General features: G+C 40.7%; 1 protein-coding gene across 4 annotated transcripts in view; it reads left to right on the top strand.

Moving 5' to 3' along the window:
• The window catches only part of MPPED2 (metallophosphoesterase domain containing 2), a 188,072-nt gene that overhangs the window by 75,202 nt on the left and 88,072 nt on the right, over positions 1 to 24,798 (top strand). For all 4 annotated transcript variants that reach the window (XM_081949220.1, XM_081949222.1, XM_081949221.1 and 1 more), the window contains exon 4: positions 17,311 to 17,536. In XM_081949220.1, the coding sequence (XP_081805346.1) occupies positions 17,311 to 17,536 (226 nt within the window). The remainder of the gene's footprint in view (positions 1 to 17,310; positions 17,537 to 24,798) is intronic.

Raw genomic sequence — 24,798 nt, 5'->3', positions numbered from 1 at the left:
CAGTTGAATATTTCCTGGGCTTCTTTTGTGTTCTGGAAAATGAACTTTTTATGATCAAACAATCACTGAGCAAAGGTCTGGTTGAAACCATTTGCTGCAAATGCGGCTTCAGCTTCAAAACTCATGTTATCATTTATTCACAGAACCAGACAATATACACTGTCACCAAAAACCAACATGCAGCAACTTATATTAATGTAAAAGTGGCAGACCTTCACCATAATGTAATTATCCAGACTACATGGGTTAATAAAGGTTCCTAGAATTACTTCTTTATTTTCCTTATTGCAAGAAAAATGAGCAGCTTTCTAAAGCCATGCTTCCTACGGACTATTAGCATCTTGTTTGACTTGCTAATTAATCCTTTGGTGCTGTTGGGCTGGCAGCCAGCTTTAAAGTTCTGAGATTCTTTTGCTTTTAATGCTGAATATGCCTGACTTCTCCCTTAGGGTCAGGGAAAGGGAAGTGATACCAATATATCTTTTGTTTTCTACTGGATTTCTTGAAAATCATTATAATTTGTGGAAATAAATTATTTTGAGCACATCTTAAAAAGCAGCGCTGCACAGTGGTGAGTTCGGTGGGAAACTTGGAAAATGTTCCTTTTTCATTTGAGCACATATGTTCAGTGGTATATTATAATGAATAATGGGAAATAAAAGTATTTGCATAGTAGGACAAAGTGCTATTGCGTGGAAAAAATGTTGCCTTCCATAAGGAATATTAAAACATGCAAACCCAAAGAATATACAGCCTGTAGCCTTCACACATTTACAGCCTCTCATTAGTTTTTATTGTGCTTACTATAACCTTCAAAAAATTGTTTAAAAAACCCGAACAAAACTAAACTAAAAATTGAAGGTCCCCCAAAGCAGAAGGCTCACTTGGTCTTGCTTAGGTCGAGCTGAAGCTTGTTCCACAGCTTCCAGATACTAGGACCCTTCACATATCACGGAGATGGCCAGGGATGGAGATGTTAAAGCTGAAGATCAGACTCTAGAGCCAAGTTATTTTCGTCCCATAATTCCCAAAGCAGTTTGAAAATGACTTGTTCTTGTCTTCAGTGTTGCCCACCATAAAGTACAATAAACAGTTTGAGATTACCAGTCAGTGAGCCAAGGAGTACCCATTCCATCTGACCAGTGAAAGAAAACAAAAGATAACATTCAGAGTCCTATACCTCAAGGGCTAAAAGAAACAAAACACTTGTTTATCCCATCATAGAAAAAAAAGAAGAAATAACAGAAATTGCAACAGCCACCACCCAAATCCATGTTATGTATAGAGAAAGAAGGGAGAAAGAAACAACAACCAATCTGAGGCATCTTATCCCCCCCCCTATCATATTGCATACTAAGAGTTTTATTAAATAATACACACACACACATATGCATACAGGCACAGCATATTTAGTAAGTAATATACATCTACAATTCTGCAACCAAATGATTTCCAGTTCTGTTCTGCCAATGGGAAGTGCAAAGGGGGTCCAGCAAGTCTAGTCTGTATCTGCTTCCTTCTCTAGGGACATGCATAGAAGTTGGAAGAAGGTGTGTTGCACCTTGCTCAGTGCAGAGATCTAAATTATTTCCATCAGATAGCTATCTAGTTTCCCCTTGAACATGAGATATAAAGGGTAGACCTCCTCTTTTCTGGTTTCATTGTTGAACTCCTTGTTGGCAGGTTTGTTTCTTGGTAACTTAACAATTCCAAATCTTTTTTTTTTTTTTCAGAAAGTTTTATTGGTTTTTTTAAAAACATTTATGTGGAAAAGGGGTAGGTGGAATTACAAATTTTGGCAGTTGCAAATGTGGCAGACGCCCCCTCCCTCCAAACTCCTAGGTTACATCAAAATATCAAATCTTAATACATAATCATAAAAAGTCAGCATCTTAATTCTAGAGAAAATAATTTTCAATCAGTTTATATAATTATAATATATAGTCTAGTTATAAATTCATATTTACTTTCGGTCTGTTTATAACATTGTGATTTCCTTATTTATTTTTGTGATCTGAGTTTTCTTGGTGTTGCCCCTTCACCCCCCGCTGGCAGAGCTCCGGCCCCTCCCGTGTCCTGTATGACCGTTGTAGTATCTTCTGTTTTTTCTAGGTTAGCTTTGTTTTTTTCCATAAAGGCCTGTGCCTCTATGGGTGTATTAATTCTGATTCTTGTCTCCTCCCAGAATATTAGCATACCTTCAGGCATCAACCATCTAAACCACACCCCCTTCTGGTATAATTTATTCGCCAATTGCGAATAATTTTTCCTTTTTTCCCTAATTTTTTTGGGAATCTGCTTTAGAATGGTTATCTCCCTATCACAGTATGTCAATGTTTGCCCCCTTTGCACACCCAGTATTTCATCTCTTGTGGTTTTCCTAAGAAATTTAATGTGAACCTCTCTGGGTACATTATGTGTTCTGGCATATGCTGAATTCACTCTATAAGCTAGGTCTATCTCCCAATCCATCTGCTGTTTATCTTTGTGTATGTATTCAGCTAAAATATTAGTCATAATGTCCCTTATGTTTTCCCCATCTGCTTCTATTACATTTTGAAATCTAAGATAAAAGGACATTCTCTCAAACTCTATTGGACCTTGTGGAGGGTGGGGTGGCGGAGGCGAGGGGGGGGGTAGAGGCTTTACAGAAGGGGAACAAAGAACTTGACATCCAACAAATGAACAATTCCAAATCTTGAAATCTAGAACGATACAGCATGAAGAATAGGAAGGTTAGTTTGCAAAAAGTGCTAAACATGTGCACAAAGGTACATTAATCCTAAATCACGTTTGTACTAAAAATCATATATGGATACACAAATAGATTCTATATGCTGAAGACGGCTATTTCATATAAAAATGTTAGCATATGATGCTACCTTTAAACAAAAATAAAATGTGAATATAATCCAGTGTTGGAGTGTAATATAACAGGTTAAAAAAATTATTGTTAGAAATGGGTGGGAAAAAACACAATTTAGCACAAAAAGTGTTAAACATGCAGGTAAAACTCGAAAAATTAGAATATCGTGCAAAAGTTCATTTATTTCAGTAATGCAGCTTAAAAGGTGAAACTAATATATGAGATAGACTCATTACATGAAAAGCAAGATAGTTCAAGCCGTGATTTGTCATAATTGTGATGATTATGGTTTACAGCTCATGAAAACCCCAAATCCACAATCTCAGAAAATTAGAATATTGTGAAAAGGTGCAATATTCTAGGCTCAAAGTGTCCCACTCTTATCAGCTAATTAAGCCATAACACCTGCAAAGGTTCCTGAGCCTTTAAATGGTCTCTCAGTCTGGTTCAGTAGGAATCACAATCATGGGAAAGACTGCTGACCTGACAGTTGTGCAGAAAACCATCATTGACACCTTCCAAGAGGAGGGAAAGTCTCAAAAGGTAATTGCAAAAGAAGTTGGATGTTCCCAAAGTGCTGTATCAAAGCACATTAATAGAAAGTTATGTGGAAGGGAAAAGTGTGGAAGAAAAAGGTGCACAAGCAACAGGGATGACCTCAGCCTGGAGAGGATTGTCAGGAAAAGGCCATTCAAAAGTGTTGGGGACTTTCACAAGGAGTGGACTGAGGCATCAAGAGCCATCACACACAGACGGATCCTGGACATGGGCTTCAAATGTCATATTCCTCTTGTCAAGCCGCGCTTGAACAACAAACAATGTCAGAAGCGTCTTACCTGGGCTAAAAAAAAACCAGACCTGGTCTGTTGCTCAGTGGTCCAAAGTCCTCTTTTCTGATGAGAGCAACTTTTGTATCTAATTTGGAAACCAAGGACCCAGAGTATGGAAGAGGAATGGAGAGGCACAGACTGCAAAATGCTTCCAGTGTGAAATTTCCACGTGTGTTGATTTGGGGAGCCATGTCATCTGCTGGTGTTGGTACACTGTGCTTCATTAAGTCCAGGGTCAACGCAGCCGTCTACCAGGAGATTTTGGAGCACTTCATGCTTCCTTCCGCAAACGAGCTTTATGGGGATTCTAACTTCGTTTTCCAGCTGCCCACACTGCCAAAAGCACCAAAACCTGATTCAATGACTGTGGGATTACTGTGCTTAATTGGCCAGCAAACTCACCTGACCTTAACCCCATAGAGAATCTAGGGGCATTGCCAAGAGAAAAATGAGAGACATGAGACCGAACAATGCAGAAGAGCTGAAGGCTGCTATTGAAGCATCCTGGTCTTCCATAACACCTCAGCAGTACCAAAGGCTGATAGCTTCCATGCCACGCCGCATTGAGGCAGTAATTGCTGCAAAAGGGGCCCAAACCAAGTACTGAGTACATATGCATGCTTATGCTTTTCAGAGGTCCGATATTGTTCTATGTACAATCCTTGTTTTATTGATTGCATGTAATATTCTAATTTTCTGAGATTGTGGATTTGGGGTTTTCATGAGCTGTAAGCCATAATCATTACAATTATGACAAATAATGGCTTGAACTATCTTGTTTTGCATGTAATGAGTCTTATCTCATATATTAGTTTCACCTTTTAAGTTGCATTACTGAAATAAATGAACTTTTGCATGATATTCTAATTTTTCGAGTTTCACCTGTGTACACAAAGGCAGATTAATCCAAATCAAGATTCATGGATCCGACATTAAACCAAAGAAACCTTAAAGTTAGTGTAGTTAATGCTGTTTCAAAAAAAAAATCTAATTTTAACCCGACAAGTTCTGTATATGAAAGATCTATTATTCTTTCTCTTAGGAATCATGCTAAATATTTTCTTTTAGACTTTCCCACTGGACTGTCTGATACTACTGCAATGAAAATAAGATTTTTTACCTCATCTATAAATTACGTTCTAAATAATTCTCAATATGTACTTTTGGTAAAATAATACGTTTGACATAAAATACTCTTTCCTTCCTTTTCTAGCTTGCTTTGGAAGGAAAGTAGCAGTACATTAAAAATGTCCAGTAAAAGGAATGTAAGTTAGAAAGATAAATAAATAGTCATTGTATCTAGGTGTGCTTCAATAATTTTCAGAATTTGTCTGAGTGACTAGAGAAGATGTTGGTGTTCTATAGATCTATTAATAAACAAGTATTTCCGGACAACCAGCTGTTAAAACAGTAATGGCAGCACTTGACGTGAACATCGCAAATTTTCCTGTTGGAGAATCTAAATAAGATACAAATAGGTAGAACATCTTAAATGATTGAAGTCAGAATTATATTAACTTTCACAATTAAATTTCAGTTCTTATGGTACTTGAGATTTGCAAATACATCTATATAATTTGTTATTTTAATGAAACACTGGAACCTGAGGTTTCAATCGGGTTATACAGTTGATTGTTTATTCGTAAGACTGCTTATTCATGACTTTAATTTCAAAAATACATAGACCATATTGTTTGTATATTCATTCTTAATAACTTGTGACATGTAAAATACTGCATTGTAAATTGTTTAAAAGCAGTTAAATATGCAAAAAGTTATTAGATACAGTCATGGAAATAAATACTGCAAAAAAGTTTAAAAGACTTTCTCTTTTTTATGTCAGCCTATTTAATATCATAGGAACAAATCCAATTAAAAATATATTTGAACATTCATTTCATTTCTTTTATAACAAAAGAGGTTTGTACCAAAATATTTACATAGGAAAAATGTGTTGAAGTCAGTATTAGAATATGGATTCACACCATTTTGTCTATTTAAACATCTGAGCACATACATGCTGATGAAATATTTTTTAAAGTAAAGATTAGTATTGTTTGTGTTCTCTCTGAAACAGCTAAGAAGCTAACTAACAGCCCATTTTTGGTTATTTTTCATTTTTATTTCTGGACCGAACTGGATCCTTGACCTTGACATGATGTACAAATTAATAGCATGCTACATTTACTTTCTTTTGAAGACAGTATATAACATATGTTCAAGCTAATGTAAGAAGCTACATTACGAGGAAAGAAAAAGCAAAAATACTTTTAAAAGTACCTTGTGAGATTGGATCTATGCCCTATTTCAGTGATGGCTAACCTTTTTTCGATCGTGTGACAAAAGCAGGGGGAAGCGCAGGGGGGTTGTGCGTGGGCATGCTCACACCGATAATGCTATGCATATGACCCCAGAGTGTGCGCATGCATGCGCAACCAGTGTTCTCCCTTGCTTTTGGAGCGCTTTTTTCGCCCTCTCCAGTGTCCAGAGGCTTTCTAGGAGCCTGCGGAGGGTGAAAACAGCCTTTCCAGAGGGCAAAAAAGCAGCCCTATGGGCAAAGGTGATAGCGAAACTATGGCACATGGAGCCATTTGCTAGGGCATGCGAGGCGTTGCTCTGTCAGCTCCAGTGCACATGTGTGCGTTGGCCAGCTGACTTTGGCCTTCTTTTAAGGCTGTTTTCTGTCCTCCAGAAGCCACCGGAGCACGAAAAACCGGCCCTACGGGCAAACTGAAAGTTCAGGAACAGAATTCCGGTTTTCTTATGCAGCCATTTTTCACCTTCCGGAACCTTCAGGAGGCTTCCCTGAAACTCCAGAGGGCAAAAAACAGCCCTATGAGCAAACTGGAAGTTTCTTCTGGTTTGGCCGTAGGGCCGTTTTTCGCCCTCCAAAGCCTTCAGGAGGGCGAAAAACGTCCCTACGAGCAAACCAGAAGTCCGTTCCTGACTTCCGGTTTGTCCGGTTTTTTGTGCTCCCGTGGCTTCCAGAGGACAGACAACAGCCTTAAAAGAAGGCCAAAGTCAGCTGGCCAGCTCGCGCATGGGCGCTGGAGCTAACAGAGCAACGCCTCGCATGCCCTAACAAATGGCTCCACGTGCCACCTGTGGCACAGTTTCACCATCACGCCCCTATTTTCTCTCTATCTTGTGTCATGCTGTAGCATAGGAAATGTCACTGGGAAGACTATAAACACTATATGGCCCCAAAACTTTTGCTCCTCTGTTTTCCTACTAAAGTGTTATGGTCCATGGGGTGGACGGATGAGGGTCTCTTCTTCAGGAATCCCTTGGTTTTCGTAACCTTATTCTGTTAATGTGGGGATTTGCATATTGCACATTCACTAGACTGAAGAGCTTATACTATGATTAATTATATAGCCATTGAGACTACTAGTCCAGTCGTCCATACCCAACTTAAATTAATTTGTCCGATCCCCCTTTTAAAGTCTCTGAATTTGAGGCTATTGTCATTTCTTGAGGAAGCAATACTTAACACTGCACAGCCAAAATCCTCTTTTGAAGAATCCTCATCCATTCATAAGAGTTTTGAATGTGCAGGGGACACCTTTTCTATTCACACATTCTGTTCACAGTATGTTTGATGCATTAATCAGAACCAGAAAATATTCCATGTATTTTAAGTTGCACATATTAGACTTCCAGAGCAGATCCACTGTAAAATAAGTGTGACGTGTTGTGCAATAGTATGCACTTATAGAGCATAGTTAGTTTGTTTGTTTGCTTGCTGTTCATTTATTTATTAATATATCCTGCATAAGAAATCTTTCCATGGAAAAATGTTGTATATTAAAGAAAAATAAGAGATTTTGAAGACCAGACATTAGAGACAACCAAAAGAACTAAAAATTATAATTAAAGGAGAAGAAACCTCCTGATACAGAATGGACAAGAGTATTTTAACTTTGGAAGAATTGAAAGACATTTGGGGACAATACAGTCAGAAATTTCTTTTAAGAATCTGCTACCATAAATGTGGGTTTAAAGGAGGAGATAAAAGCGGATACAACTGAAAACCAGGCTGTTTTGAATGTGCAAGTTTGAAGTTCACAAGTGATATAGAAAAAGATATTAGATTGGATTTGCAAGTTAAACTGGCTGAACTCTTAATAAACAAAATCGATACACAAGTAGTAAATCAGAATGGTTACTTGGACATGATTTTAGTCTTATGAAGGAGTTCCTGAGAAAAGACAAAAGATGAAATGAAATCATCCTCTGAGACATTGCACTATTTAAAGGAAATAAGCATTAAGATTTTTAAAAGCACCTAGTGTGCTTTTAAAGTCAGGTTATTTGATCAAGGTTAAAATATACATACAATGTTCTTTCTAATAGCTCTTATTGAGTTTTTATTAGCCTGTATTGAATGATGAGGCTTTAAAGATATGTTTATAGATATGGGAAGAAAAAAATTTTTCTTGTATTTTCAGAGAAATCAATAAGCTATGATGTTAAAGAATAACCAAATTGGCTTATTTGATTCAGATTAAAATATAGGTGTTATTTTTGGTGTGTGTTAAACTTGTGAAGGAGTTTCTAAGAGAAAACAAAGAGAAAATGCTAAATGAATTTGTAAGACACTCTTTGTCAGAGTTCCAAAATAGCATCCAAAAGTAAATCAGAGTCCAAGGCAGAGGATTCCTCAAAGTTCCAATTTATTAAGAGAGCCATCTTGGCACATCTGGGAAAACCCGAATCTGAAAGCTTCCAGGTTTTCCCACCAAGTTGAAAGTTCAAGTTCCTGCCCCTACACCCGCAGGTCCATCACATGGTCCAATCCTCCCCTGCCATGCCTGCAGCTTCTACCCATCCAATTCCAGCCAGGTGTAGAGACAAAGGATGACCTTGGGTTTCTAGAAAGAATTTTGTTATGGCTACGTATCACCCAACTCCATATAATTCCCCCTCCCATTTTCCCACAATAGAAAATGCATAATAAATAATAGAAAGTATGACAGGCCTAAAGTCCAAAAAGGAAAAGACGGCTTTCAGGCCTAAAGTGAATAAAGATCAGTATTCTTAATATGTTGTTTCTGGCAGCTTTGAATTGATTTTTCTTGATTGATTCGAATGATGAAGCTTGAAAGATTTGGTTATAGATAAGAGGTAAGATATGGGAAGAGGGGATTTTTTGTTGTGTTAAGTTACTGTGTTAAAAGTAAAAGAAAGGAGTATAGAACTGATTTATTGTTATTTGCAGCTCTTAATGGACATCTGTAATTGGTTAGGACTGAATGACAAAGTTTTAGAAGCTTTATAATTCACTTACAGATAAGAAAATTTTATCAGAAAATGAGACCTTTGCTTGAAATTAGTTAGAAAAGATGATACATTAAGTAACTGAAACTGTATTTGTTTTAATTAAGGGGGAGGTAATTTGTTTGTATTTTTTCTTTTTTTCTTAGTTTAGTTAGTTTCTTATTCTCATATTTTTAGACTTTATTATTATTTTTTAAAAGGAAGGCACCTAATGTGCAATCTAAAAAATTCAAGTTTACATCCTGGTTCTCCACTATTTATGTGCTATGATATTCACATGGAACTCTTCTTTATGTAGGCTTCTATGGAAGACAATTTGGCACACGTATGTGCTTCCTCTTATGAAAAAAAAAAAAAAACAGAAAACATTTGGGAACAAAGAAGATTTTGCACATGCAGAATCTCCTCTCTCCCATCTCCCCTGGTTTCAATTAGTGGGAGGAATAGTTTATTGCTGATGTATTCCTACTTTGAGAAGAATCATTCTTCCAAAGTAGCTATTTCAACAGAAGAGGACAAAATTTTTCCAGTGACGCAAACTGTAGCATATTTAATAACACTTTAAATTTCAGACACCAGTACTACTAACGATACTAATAATACCAGTACCACCAGGGTAACATTGCAATACAGTATATCAATTGTCATCTGCAAGTAGTGCATTTCCATAGCATAGAACAGTTGCTGTGCAAAAGATGGTGCATTTTAGGCAACTTTCCTTGGTTCTAGTTTTTATATATAATTGTTTGTATATTTATCTTTTTATCCTTTGTAGTTTGCCCAGAGTCACCTTATTGGGGAGGTGGACAACATATAAATTAAAAAATAACAAATATATAATATGTAATACAATAAAATGCAATACAATACAATATATAATAATGTTATGTTCATTGTTGTTTCATGGCATTATTATATTTTGGGAGTCTTGGTAGTAGAGAGAATTGTATTGGCATGGTTATCTGTGATGGAAGCACTGATATTGGGCATTGGAGGAGAAAAGTGAAAATGTCAAAAACTGAAGGCAGAAATTGTATTTGATAATATGAAAAGGCTGGAGAAGTTGGACAGAAGTTATTGGACAGCAGTCGCTTTGACAGCTCCAAATAAGGAAGAAGTCAGATGTGGCTTATATTGGCCAAACAGTTTATTTATATCTCATGGACCCAAATGAGAGAAGGGGAGATTAGTATTAGATTTGTTTTTAGACAATATTATGCAGTAGGAGTATATGAGATTGGTTCGACCTGAAGTCTTGCAACAGAAGCTTGCATGTGGGATGGAGTATGATTGGGGGAGAGGCTGCAGCATTAATTTCTGAATCCATCTGAAAGGACTAGTTTGTAAAGCCTTTTATGGCTTGTCCTCAAGTCCCTTAGGAACCATCTGCTCTGCTGTTCAATGTTTGTATCTAGAGGTGGTCTTCAGGAGGTCTTCTCCTGAGATCAAGAGAAATGGACTAAGAACAGGAATCTTTCTATGTGTGATGACCTAAAGATTGTGAATGAACTTGCCCCCAGATGTTCACCCTATTCTTTCTTATTGGCTTTTTGAAATGGTTTTAAGATGATATCATTTGACTAATATTTTGGATGATGATTTGATTTGGACTGGGTTTTTTGTTCTTTGTAATGCTTATTATTTTTTGCTGTTAGGTAGGGCTAGTTTGTTGCTTCTGTCTCTCACATAGTAACCGATGATGTTTGTAAATCAGGACACCATGTTGTACCTCTGTTGCTATATAGTTCTATGTCATGTTAATTGATGATGGGATTTCTTTTGGGATCATTTTATGATGATTGTAAGTTAAAATTCCAGAAGTTTTGGAACTAATTAGTATAGGCATGCATATGCATATATACATACCCACATATTCACACACATACATACATACATACAAATATGTTTCTCTATTAATTTATTTTTATATGCTATATATTCATCCATCAAATTTGCCTACTTTCGGTAATGGCACTCCTTGGATTATTGACTTGTGGTCTCAACTGTAGCACTTTTTCTGGACTTAACAACAAGTACTTTTGGGCTCGATGGTCAATTATGCTTTCTCTGTGCCAATGTTCATTATTGAACAAACATCTATTAGACTGAATCCATAACTGCTTAGAAAATGATTCAAAACACTTATTTAACCGTGTTTTTAAGGTTACTCCTTGTGTTTTCCATATTTCATATTTTACGGTATCTTTGTAAGCTGTTCAGAATTGTTAATGGCTGGCATATGAAATCAGTGGAAGACTATCCCATTATCCCATCTCAAAATCTAAAAGTCACCATTCTTCAGCAAAAATACTTCAATGGAGACTCAGCAGAAATTTGTTGAACCAGAATTTATCATCTGTATTTGTAAGCTCAATTCTTTAATTTAGTCAAATAAGCTTAAATAAACATTTAAGAAACACTTAAATGAAGTGTTCCTTCATCTGAGGATCATCTTCTCCATCTATCTCTCTATCTTCTCTATCTCTATGAAGCATTTACACTTTGCTTAAAAATTATGCTACAATCAAGCGGCTGGGCTTCCTTATGCTGTAAGTGGGGCATAAATTGTGTATTACAATTCTGAAATTGCCGATTATAAAGGAAACTAACTGTGCTTTTAATAGCTAAGCATTCTTCGCTGCAACCATATTGCATAGGGAAGAGCGGCCAAAAAATTATCCATGACCCAAACAGTGTGTTATCTTTTATAGTAAGCTAGGTCAGGAAACAGCCAAGAAATTCACTATCTCATTGTAAGGGTATAATAAGAATCTTGAAAGCCTGACAGAGTTACTCTTCCCCTAATGATTCTCTGATATGAGAAAATCAAGGATGATAAACGAGTTTCACACCCCTCCCTCGTTTGCAGGCCTGGGCTGCTGTTTACATAACCACTTTTGTAATCTTTTAAGACTATTTCTCTATTTCTCTACACTGACATATTCTCATATATTTTCCTTCAGAATATTGATCTATTTAAAATTGTTCCATTTCCTTTAATTAAGTGCCTTTATTTGCATAACACAATTTTTATTTATTTGAATACCATGATCAGAAATTAATTGATGTCTGCAACATTTGCAAAAGTGGGAAATTATTATTGGTCTGTCTAGTCCCACCCAACAGTGGTACAACTGGATACTTGTAGTCAGTTGAAGTTAATTTATTTTCCTTTCCTGTGGAAACATCCACTTACCTGTTAAGGTCCCAGACCTCCCTGGGAATTCTCTTTCCACTGCAGGAAAGGCTGAGACATTGCATTGGGAGACTAATATAGTCAATCGTTACACTAGTGAAAAAAATAATTGTGATTGAAATTCAAAATTTGACATCATTGGTTAACCTCAAGCACTGTTTAAAAGTTGGACTTATCAATTTATCTGCCAGGATTTATCTTAAAATACTAAACAACTTTAAAATAGGCATACCACACCTTGTAAATGTTTGGATCATTGGTTTCAGTCTAAAGTACTGTGAATCTTCTAGCTTTGGACTGAGTGTAAGATTATCTTCCTGTAATAAAAATGAATCCTAAATTACTTCTATTAGGAAGGGAAAGTTTACCTTTTTGAAGTAAATTGTTAAATTGAATAGAGGTTTATTCATTTGATTGTTTTTTTAAAAAATATGACAACCAAAACAATAGAAAATGCTTGTTAAATTATCAAGGGGTCATTGAGGATTGCATGATAACATATATATAAACTTCATTAGATACACTCAAGTATGGAATTAAATGTAAATTGATGCATAGATTAAAGACAAATATTCAACAATTGAAAATATATTGATGGAATCTTTTTATCGACTATAATTGTTTAGAAAAACCATAAAAAAGAAACAAAATATTATAATTTTTGGAATAAAATAATTTATGCAATATGCTTCTTATTGTTCAACAAAAGCAAGGGTATTAATCACAAACAGTTACATTAGAATAATGTTATGGTTGAGACATAAATTATGGAGAACTAATTCCATTGCTAACTGCTATTGGAGCTTTAAATTAGCCCCGATGGGGCAGTGGATTTCACGTCTCCTGTTCCAGGTGGTGATACCAACTTACGCTTATCTCAAATGAATCTGCCATTGGGCAGGTATGTATGCTATTGTAAGCCAATAGTTTGAGAATGACATAGTCTGGCATTGAGGACTCTGATGGAGATTAGCATATGGCTACGCCCAAGCAGGCCTTTTAGAAGGAGTAGGCAGGGGTTCCCTGCTTTCGTGGGTTTATGGCTCAACCTTGGCATTATTGTAACGTAGTTTTTTGTGTTTAATGTTTCTTAGACTTGGTTTTCCATTGCCAGCATGGAAGGAACCCTAATGCATGAGTTTCAGAGGAGAAAGTAGCAGTTCTGAACCTGCTGTGTGGCTCGATCAGCAAGCGTGAGTATTAACGCTAGAGCTGTCAGGCCTTGTGAAAATTAATGAAGCCTGATGGTTACCCAGTGAAAGGTCAGAGGCAGAGCTTGCTCTTATGTAACATTTGTATTTTGTTGTGTCTAACAACAATTTGAACAAAGGAGAGCTTTTATGTGTGAGCCTTAGATTTATCACAGGACTCCATAGGTCTTGGCCTTCTCTTTTCCTTGTGTTGTAGCTTGATGTTTTCCTTGCATAAAACCAAAGTATTTAGTTGTTTGCTTTCACCTTGATTGATTTTTCCCATGCTTCTCAACTGTCCTTCCGGGCTCTGTCCAACTCAGTTACCACTTTTGAAACAGACAGCAGTTAAAGTAGTAATGATGAGGAAAGTTTTGTTAATGAATTTTGAGAATGCCTGATGTTAGGCTGTGTGTGTGTGTGTGTGTGTGTGTGTGTGTGTGTGTGTGAGAGAGAGAGAGAGAGAGAGAGAGAGATTAGGGTCATCATTCTGTGGTATTACATTTTTCAGTTTGAGATTATATGTATATTTGAATTACATTTGGCTAATTTGGAGAATACATTGATCATTTCATTGAGCGAGAAGTGCTTCAAAAGTGGTTCTTGCTTTGCCTTGGTCTCCTTGGTTATGTTTACCAAGAAGTCTATTAAAGTCAAGCAGGTTGAAAAAAAGAAGCTTGAACAAACCATAGGAGCTGGATTAAAGAGAATAAATGTTCCATTCCACACAATCATTCTGACTTCTACATATTGAGTATGTTGGGGATAGCACTGGAGGGAGCAGTTAAATTACAGAAAAGTAAGATAACTGAAATTGAGGGGAAATATGTTTAGTTCTTAATCCTTAGGAATGACAAAACATCTTTTTGCAAAAAAATATCTTCCCATTGCTTTTTTGCTTGATGTCTCGTCTTAACCAAGTTACTTCACGTTTTTCCTCTTTTTTCATCTAAATAATCAATCTTGCAAGCTTTTGGGAAACCTTCAGTCCAATATTCTCTATTATGCAGTTATCTATATTTGCATAGAAGTTCATTTTTCTATACAAATAGAAGCAATCTGGAATTTATTTGTTCAAAATCAGACAACATTGTGATTGAAATGCTTTGGTGAACAATAGTCCATGATTAAACATACCATCCAACCAGAGTTTATATTTAGTTGAGACTGAACAGTGGGAATATCCTGTCCTCGCTATTTTTTAATAAAATTCTTAATAGAACTTTGTATAAGATACTGTGAAGTTAAAAACATAGGCTAGTCCTTGGCAAAATATAGTCTAGAAAATATTTTTTTCTTCATCATGAAAAACAACAATGTTATTTGCAGTTACAGGCTCAATTTTTTAGGATACTTGGGTTACAATTTAATTTGGTACACTATTTTGTACACTGCTCTAATTATAATTTCACTTTTAGCCCATTTCTGACTTGTACAACTGCAGCTGACTGGGATCATTCTTGATTTGTGGTATATAAAATTAAAGCCTTATATGGCTAATACATTCTAATATACAAGCAACAACCAAGTATTTTAAGGCATTTCATACCCAATTTTTAATCAAATAATATTTCTGTTAAATTAAATATATTTGGTTAACACAATTAAAATCAAAAAGAGAGGGAAAACTATAATAATAAAAAACAGTATATTGAATAGTGTCAGTGATATGTAAACTATATATCAGATGAAAATAGAAACTGTAGAATACAAATTTGGATTGTGGCCCAATTCCATGTATAGAATTGTAGTCTTCGAATGGTTTCAAAACAAGATTGAATTGCACATTAGATTTTCTTTTTGAATATGAAGTTATTCTAAGCATTGAAACATATTCCACATTTTAGTAAACAATTTTCCATAGAGGGGACCAAATATCTCTTCTAATTTAAAAAAAACAAAACACCATATCCTTGCAGCTGTTAAGATATACTATGCAACTTATTATATATTGAATAAATATATTATATAGTTGAGTGGCGTTTAATCAAAATATCTCAGGATAAAATGGAATTACCACTTTCAGGTTTTCTTCAATTTTGTAGGTAAATCATAGTGTTGTTGAGCTTTGCAGCATTGGCATCAAATATGGAAGAAGGATCCAAGTCAATGAATTTAGCAATCATGAATGGAATAGAGTATCAGCAGTAAAACATAACAAGATTTTCAAACTGCAAAATTCTGAAGTATCAAGTTGACTTCACTAAAACTGCTGTGTTTGTGGAAGTGATCCAAGTTAGTGTGAGTTCAGAAACCTGACCTGTATAGTTTTTAGTTTATGATGAATAGAATTTTAAGAAAATGAATGCAATGTTCTTTATAATGTTACAAATGGCCATATTATATGGCAGACATATGTATAGGCTACATATACAAGGTAGCCTTCCCAAGATAAACAAATAAAACAATCCATCATTTTCATACCTTTAGAGCAGTGGGACTCAACGTTCCTAATGTCGCGACCCTTTAATGCAGTTCCTCATGTTGTGGTGACCCCCAACCATAAAATTATTTTATGTTTTCTGTATTTTTTTCAAAAATATGTGTTTTCCGATGGTCTTAAGCGACCCCTGGGAAAGGGTTGTTCGACCCTCAAAGGGTCGCAACTCACAGGTTGAGAACTTCTGCTTTAGAGTGATAGCCTGAACCTAAGTGGCTATCTTGACATATGTATATACATTGTTACACATTGAAGTTTCTTCTCTAAGTGATATTGATTTTAAAAAAAAAACTTCCCTAAATTATTATTAGAGAGGTGTTCTAAAGACTGACAAAAATATATACCTATGCAGTCCTACTGTATTTTTAGCTCAGTAATGTTGAACAGGATTATGGGCTATTTGAAATGTGATTAAGAATGAGTCAGTGGATCCTTCTCTTGGTTCATTTGGATAATTAACCAAATTTAATGGTAGTCCGTTTTATTTTAATTTTTTATTTCATTTTTTTAATATTAAATTGTAGTCTAGAGAAAGCAGTAGCAGTGATTGTGGGTGAACCTTGCAAGCAAAGCAAACGAGAGGAGGAGGTTCATGAAATTTGTAACACTTTCCCCTTTCCTCTGAAAAATTTTGATAATATAAAAATTGTGATAGCAGATATGAAGAAGATTAGAGAGAGTGAATAATTAAGAAAGAAAAATAGTTCAGATAGTATAAGCCAAGACTTAACAGTTAACATAAGAGTTAACATTACCATATTAATTAATCTGGCATAATGTATTGTTTTTGATTGCCATAATGGTTGTGTGCCATCAGGTTGTTATGTAATAGTAATAGAAAGTGCTTATTTTCCTAATAAATTTCAGTTGAACCTTTTTCAATCTGATGTCCTTGAGATGTAGATTGCAAACTTTGGTCAGTTATGGAATTGAAAAACTCAATACATCTGGAGACACCAGATTGGAAAGGTGAGTCTGAACTATTGATGAATACAGCAAGGACTGAGTTCCAGTCTGTTGCCTTTCAATGGACTACTGGCGGCATTGTTTCAAAGATAGTAGAACATAGAACATAAAATTTGGTGGAGTAGAGCAAAGAATATTGACTACAGCCATAACAAAAACTACATTTGATTTTTTAAATTTTAAATTTAGAGTTTAATGTAATCAATTGTATATAATTAACGTGATTACACCCTACATATGTATTAATTATGTTCCTGTTCTGCTAGACAAGTGAGTATCAGAAGGATTCTTAAAAAGATGATTGTGTTTCTGGAATTGAGATTGCATACATCTGAATAAAAAGATAACCAGCTGTATGAACTATTCCGTAAATTCTTCTTCAATTCATCAACCATCTAAATTAATGTTAACAATATGCCTTTCTTTCTTGTGATTTTCCTTGAACAAAATCTGTGCAGTGTGAGTTTAAAAGTGAGAGCTACATTTGGTTTGGGACAGCAGTTTCATAAATAAATAATTGCTCTATTTCTGTATTGTTTCAGGAAACTTGCCATATGATTACAAAATAGTGATTGCTGGGAATCATGAACTAACATTTGATAAGGAATTCATGGCAGACCTTGTAAAACAGGATTACTACCGCTTTCCTTCTGTATCCAAATTGAAACCAGAGGACTTTGACAATGTTCAGTCACTTTTGACAAACAGTATTTACTTGCAAGATTCTGAGGTAACCGTCAAAGGATTCCGAATATATGGCGCCCCTTGGTAAGTCTAAAGTTTACCTTTATGTGCATACATATTTAATTAGTTCCACAATCTGTGAAATTCTTACCTTAACATAGAATGTAATTTCTTCTGAATAAGGGAAATAATAGATACTCCATAACTCAAACTCTTGTATGTTTGTTAGAAAACTAAGGCTATGAGCGAAGTCTGGAATAATCCGTTATTTTACATAATAAATTTGAAATTCAAAACTCTTGATTTTATTTAATAGCTGTACTCCAGAATGATAGATTTTTTGTCTGTGTTTTGAAATGACGCAAAATAGTTTAATCATAGAACGCTAAAAAGGGATATATATAGTATATCATTGAGCATTACAATAAAAAAAATCATAGATTTCTTAGAGAGCAGACATTGAGTAAATGGATAAAACTCACAAATAATGTCCAATTAAGTTTGATGCTGTTCCTTTTACATCAGTGTGTCAGCTTTCATATGAAAACTAAACTGAGCTCATCTGATTAGTATGATCTGTTCACTGCAAGGAAGAAAAAAGTATTCTTTGAAAGACACTTAATGATGGTTATTGTAAGTCTGCTTGTTTTCCTGTACACCGCTTGGAGAGTCCAAGCAATGGGTTAATTCAGTCTGCTTGCCCTTAGGACTGAGGAACTATTTTTCCTTAAGCCACACCTCCTCCTGGTGTGCTCAATCCCCCAGAATTCTTCCTCAGTCAGCCCGTTTGGACGTATTTAGTTAGAGCTCTGAGCTAAATTGATCCTTTTTTTGGCTTGGACTCTCAAATTACGTTTAAAGTTTTTCTCTACTATTCCTCCAACATCGTGAGACGTTTCTCTCTTAAATTCTGCGACTTTCTTCAGTACAATCTGCACTTGAAGGCCAGGAGGTAAGCTGGAAGGTGGTGGGGGGTGCCCCTCAGCCGATCCTCTTGGGACGGCTTCGGAGGCCTGCCGCTTGTCGTTTAAAACGGCGCGGCTGCAGCGGCGAGGTTCCTAACTCCCCAGGCCCCTCGTTTGTTATTTTCGTCGAAGTTTTTTCGCTCCCCGGCCTGCTAGAGGACCTCTGCCGCAGGGAGGAGTGGGCGATCGTCGCCATTGCGAGGCGCGTTCGCCCCTCGCTCTCCCTTAGCCCCACGCTGTTGCGGCGGCCATTTTTAGGCGCGAAAATAGCGCGCCCAGCCATGGCCGCCATTTTGCATCAGCCTCGTTGTTCAGGAGGCCGCTGGAGGTGGCAGGGCCTAGCAAGGGTTTCTCGGGCTAGGATCGCCACCTTCGCCTTTTGTCTATTTTTGCGAGCGGCGCTGGTTCCTGTGCCATTCCAACGGTCATCATACCGGCTCAGGGAGGAGGCCTTAAGTAAGAGCAGGCCTAAAGAATTTTTCTATAGTCATTCTCCTCCCTGCTTCTCCTGCGGAGCCTTGCACCCCGGTGCAGGCCCCAATCCTACCCCTGGGCCTCCGACTGGTGTGAAACATGGGATGATTTCATAGTATTGATTCGATTAATTGTATATATGGCAATTTTAACGATCATTTCGTTTTGTTTCCCATTACAGCACCCAGTCTATATCTATCCTTCTGCCTTATCATAGCCTTGCTCCATCTTGTGTGGTCATTGACTATGGACCTGCCCAGTCCTCCCGATTCCCAAGACGCTAGGCCGAGCCTCTCGCAGGCCCCTAGCAAGGGTTCCTCCTCTTCGGGGAGTGGGGGTGCGGGCAAGAGTGGTGGGGGTAGCTCTGGGAAACAGCGTTCCAGAACCCCTTCGGTAGCTGAGGCCAAGGATGCTGAAAGGCGCCAGCGGGCCCTTGACAAGCAATTCGAGAAGGCCAGACGCCAGGCAGACAGGGTGCAGTCCTTTTCAGGAGCCCCTCCCTCCCGGGAAGATCTCCAGTCGGTCCTCGCCGAGGAGGTGGAATCCCAGGACCTATCCCCTAATAGGTCATTTGCAGAGCCGGCTTCCCCGGTCCCTTCCTGGGCCTGTGAACAGGTTCCTCCCCCTGGGGATGCTAGCATAGACGATATGCAGGGTGAGGCTTCACCCCCCCTAGTAGAGGGCTTGGATCCCGATTCTGACTCTGAGGAGTTATCGCCCCGCATGCAGGAGCTAATGGCCCGTGCCATTGCCAAGGGCATCACGGAGGCCATGAAATTTAAAAGTCCTACCGCAGCGGCCCCTAGGGGTCCCAAACCCGATCAGGCAGCTCCGCCCCCAAGCAAGCGTGCTCGCCATCCTTCCCTGGAATCCTCGGTGGTCAGCGAGGCCTCTGCCATTGAGGACCCTGACCCGGAGGTGCTAGGCCTCTCGGACGACGAGGACCTTCCCCCCGAAGCGCCCGCCTTTGCGGGTCTCTTTAAGCCCAGCCTTTTTAAATCGGTCCTTCACAAGGTCAAGGCTGCCACCAGGGTGGGGATCAAGCCCAAGCCGACCGCGCCGGCGGATGATGCCCCTCCGGCTAATCCCAATGCGGTCATGTTTGATGTGCCAGCGCCCCAGCAAGAGCTGGTTCCGGTCCCGGGGCTGTTCCTCGACTTAATCCAGCGCCAGTGGGCTCAGCCAGCCACGCAATCCTCTCCCAGTGGGGTAGATAGGAAGCTTTATACTATGGAGCCAGTGTTGGAGGACCTTCTGGCCCTTCCCACTGTCGACCCGCCCATCGCTGCGCTCACTTCCAACTCCTCGCTACCGGCCGACCTCCTGGAAGGCCTTAAGGCGGAGGACAAGAAGGCGGAAAAGGCGTGTCACAAGACCCATCTGGCGGCTGCCTGGGCCATCAGGGCCTCTTCTTCCGCTTCCTTTTTTAATAGGGCCTCTGTGATCTGGCTGCGCGAGCTCCTAAACAAGCTCCCGGCGGGAGACATCCGTCTCCACCAGGACGTGTCAAAAATAATCGCGGCCTCCCAGTATGCCGCTGACGCGTCCCTCAATGCCACCAAATTTGCCTCCAGGGCCCTCGGTTCTAACATAACTTCCCGTCGACTGATCTGGCTCCGACATTGGCAAGCGGACCAGAAAAACAAATGGAAACTGGCTTCCGCCCCCTTTAAGGGGTCCAAATTGTTTGGCGAGTCCCTGGATCCTCTCCTCATTGAGTCCAAGGACAAGAGGAAGATCCTACCTTCTTTAAATAAAAAGCAGGAACGTAAGGCCGCTCCCTACTCTAGGAGGCAGTCCTTTCGTGCCTCCGAGCCTTCCACCTCTGCCTCTTCCTTCTCTCCCTCTAATAGGTCCTTCGGCCAGCAGGGCGACAGGTCCCAAGACAGAGCGCCTTTTCGGGACAGAGGCAGGCAGCAGTTCGGCTTCCGCAAGTATAACCGCGGTGGGGCCTCCAACAGGCCGTTCCGTAAGTCAAAGTGACTGCCAGGGCTTGGCGCCCATCGGGGGTCGCCTCCAGCTGTTCGCCTCTCATTGGGCCCAGAACACCGAGGATGCTTGGGTTCTGCAGACAGTCAGGGAAGGCCTCTCCCTAGAATTCCTGTCCCTTCCCCCCCGGACCTTCATCCGGTGCCCTGTCCCGTCCTGCCCCCAAAAGAGGCAGCGTATGGACCAGGAAGTCCGTCATCTCCTGGACATCAGGGCCGTGGAACCAGTTCCCCAAGGCGAAGAGGGGAAGGGGTTTTACTCCATCCTCTTCCTGGTACCAAAGAACTCGGGGGGGTGGAGAGCCATCTTGGACCTCAAGAACCTCAACAGGCATATCGCCTACCGGAGGTTCAAGATGCAGTCTCTGCAGTCCATTCTGGCGGGGATTCGACAGGGAGATCTTCTCACATCTATAGATCTCAAAGAGGCATACCTCCACATCCCCATCCGTCCTCAGCACAGGAAGTTCCTGCGCTTCTATTATGCGGGTCGCCACTTCCAGTACAAAGCTCTTCCATTCGGCCTCTCGTCCGCTCCTCGGACGTTTACCAAAGTGCTGGCGGTAGTGGCGGCTCAGCTAAGACGCAGGCCCATAAGGCTCCAGTGCTACCTGGACGACATCCTGATCCAGTCGTCGTCCAGGCAGCAGGCCCTTCGGGATCTCCAAACCACTATGAGATCCCTCAGAAACCACGGCTTCTCTCTAAATATAGAGAAGAGCCATCTCACCCCAACCAACAGACTTGTACACCTGGGGGCGGTGATAGATACCAACTTGTGCAGGGTTTTCCTTTCCCGAGACAGGTTGACCGGTCTAAGGTCCATGACCCACAAGGTGTTGAGCTTGAGGCAGGCTCCAGTGGTCCTTCTGTCGCAGCTGCTGGGAAAAATGATCTCCTGCATTTCCATCGTGCCGTGGGCCCGCCTGCATTCCAGGTCTCTCCAGTGGCTGCTGCTGCCGCACCAGAGGGCATCCAGGAGCAACTCTACCAGGCCGATTCGAGTTCCCCCGGACGTGAAGAGGTCTCTCCGCTGGTGGGTGTCTCCGGCCATCCTCAAGGGCCACCTATTCAAGGAACCCGAGAGGTTGATCATCACCACAGACGCCAGCCTCTCCGGCTGGGGAGCCCACATGGGGTCCCTGGTTGTTCAGGGCAAGTGGTCCCAAGTGGAATCCAGATACAGCATCAACCTGCTGGAACTGAGAGCTGCTCGCCTGGCCCTGCGCCATTTCAGCCGGCCCATCCATCGCCAACATGTGCTTCTGATGACGGACAATGTGGCCACCAAGGCCCACATCAACCGCCAGGGCGGCACCAGATCCAGAGCACTGATGAGAGAGGCGGAGTCCCTGGGACGCTGGGCGGAGCGCCATCTGGAATCCCTTCGCTCCGACCATATCTCCGGAGTGGACAACACACAGGCCGACTGGCTGAGCAGGACGACCATAGATCCTGCGGAGTGGAAACTGGACCCTCGCCTGTTCCACCAGATGTCCGACAGATTCGGGACTCCGGCCGTAGACCTGTTTGCGTCAAGGGACAACAAGCAGCTCGCCCGCTTCTACTCCCGGTTCTTCACCCCGGGGGCGGAGGGGACAGACGCACTGCGTTGCAAGTGGCCCCGCGAGCTACTGTATGCCTTCCCTCCCCTGCCTCTCCTTCCTCAATTCATCTCCAAAGTCATCGCAGAGGGAGCAGAGGTCCTTCTCGTGGCCCCGCATTGGCCCCGCAGGTCGTGGTTTGCCGACCTTGTCCACCTGTCGGTGTCTCCTCCGTGGCGCATTCCTCCGGACCAGATCTCCCTCAGCCAGGGGGCCGTGATTCACCCAGAGCCCCAGTGGCTCCAGTTGGCCGTCTGGCACTTGAGGGGGACCAACTGAAAGGCCAAGGCCTGTCGGAGGAGGTAGTGAACACCATTCAGGCGGCTAGACGCCCTTCAACCACTAGGATTTATGATGCGTCCTGGGCCGCCTTCGCCAAGTGGTGTGAGGAGCTGCTCATCGAGCCGACGACCGCGCCTGTTCCCAGAGTGCTTGACTTCCTTCAAGCGGGACTCAACAGGGGCCTGGCCCCGAACACCCTTCGACGTCAAGTGGCGGCTTTGTCTACTGTCTGGTCGGGCGACCACCTTTTGCCTCTCAGCAAAATCCCGAAGGTGCGTCTTTTCCTCAAGGGCGCTTCTAACCTTCGCCCTCCCACCGTTCATCGCTACCCTACTTGGCAGCTGTCCGTGGTCCTGCGGGCCCTCTCTGGCCCCCCATTCGAGCCTTTACGCACTACTTCTCTTCGATTCCTGACGCTGAAGACGGCCTTCTTGATTGCCATCACGTCAGCTCGCCGGATTTCGGAGCTGGCGGCTCTCTCTGTTCGCCAGGATCTGTGCGTCATCCACCCTGACAGGGTCATTTTGAGGCTGGACCCGACCTTTACCCCCAAAGTAAACTCATGGTTCCATAGAGCGCAAGACATTGTGTTGCCAAATTTTTGTCCTCATCCGTCGCATCCCAGAGAGCGATCCTGGCACAATCTTGATGTCAGGAGGGCCCTGAAGGTCTACATCGCTCGTACTGCGGAATTCAGGAAGTCAGAGGCTCTTTTTCTCTCCTTCCAGCCCGGTTCCCTAGGGAAGAAGGTCACTTCCTCCACAATTGGCAGGTGGCTTCGCGCTTGCATTGCGACTGCCTATGAAAGTCAATCCAAGGCCGTTCCGCGCGGCATCACTGCACACTCCACACGAAGTGCTGCTACCTCAGCGGCCTGGGCCACCCAGGCCTCGATCCTGGACATCTGCAGGGCCGCTACGTGGTCCTCTCCTTCTCCATTTGTGCGACACTATAAACTGGACATTTTCGCCTCGGCTGAGGCGTCTTTCGGCAGGCGTGTGCTCCAGGCGGTTGTGTCAGAGACCGAATCCCGGGAGCCTTCTTCTGCCCACCCAGATGGACAATAACTTTGGTATGTCCCATTGCTTGGACTCTCCAAGCGGTGTACAGGAAAATGACCATTGGCTTACCTGAAGGGTCCTTTTCTGTACACCGCGGGAGAGTCCAACCCACCCTGGCTCTCAAGGCCGGGATTCGGGTTCCTCGTGTCAACAGTACATCATCTTGGACGCTTCGCTCCGTCCGCACGAACTGACTCCTTCAAAGAATTCTGGGGGATTGAGCACACCAGGAGGAGGTGTGGCTTAAGGAAAAATAGTTCCTCAGTCCTAAGGGCAAGCAGACTGAATTAACCCATTGCTTGGACTCTCCCGCGGTGTACAGAAAAGGACCCTTCAGGTAAGCCAATGGTCATTCTCACAGCTCTTTTGTTAGTAATCTGCTAATTAAATACTGCACATAGTTAAGATCTCATATGTCCCCACCTATGTCTCTACTAATCATGGCAGGGTTCCTCTTCATTTAACTCCTTATGAACTTAATAGAAAATGCTTAAGTTGAATGTTTACTACAAGAAATTATGACAGTCTGCTATTTATTTCAAGTTATTTAAAAACTGTAATTATGTTTTCATTTTTATATTTGTATTATATTGGGTAATTGAAGAAAGAAATTCTATTTTTTTATACTTCCAGTCTATTTTAAAAACAGAAGGAATGATCTATGTATGCATATTCATGTTCACATACCTGCATGTATGCATAGCCAAAGACCAGGATGAGAGAAAGAGAGTAGAATATTATCTTCAGATAATACTTCATTTCATTGTCTTGCGCCAAAATCTTTCTGCATGATTTAGAATTTAGATTATCTTCCTGATGTCTTGCAAATAACCTAAATGTAATGGGACCTTCAAAACATGTTTTTCCATTCATGTCCATACTAGTTAAAAAGGCATCTTTAACCACAAAAAAGAATGCAAGAGAAGAATTTACCTTACCTCGGGGATCAGCAATCTGATCTCTTCCAGTTGG

This window comes from Natrix helvetica (assembly GCF_964273705.1).
Source record: "Natrix helvetica genome assembly, chromosome: 1".
NCBI classification, from domain to species: domain Eukaryota; kingdom Metazoa; phylum Chordata; class Lepidosauria; order Squamata; family Natricidae; genus Natrix; species Natrix helvetica.
The sequence above is the reverse complement of the archived record's forward strand: the minus strand, read 5'-3'. Positions and strand labels throughout refer to the sequence as shown.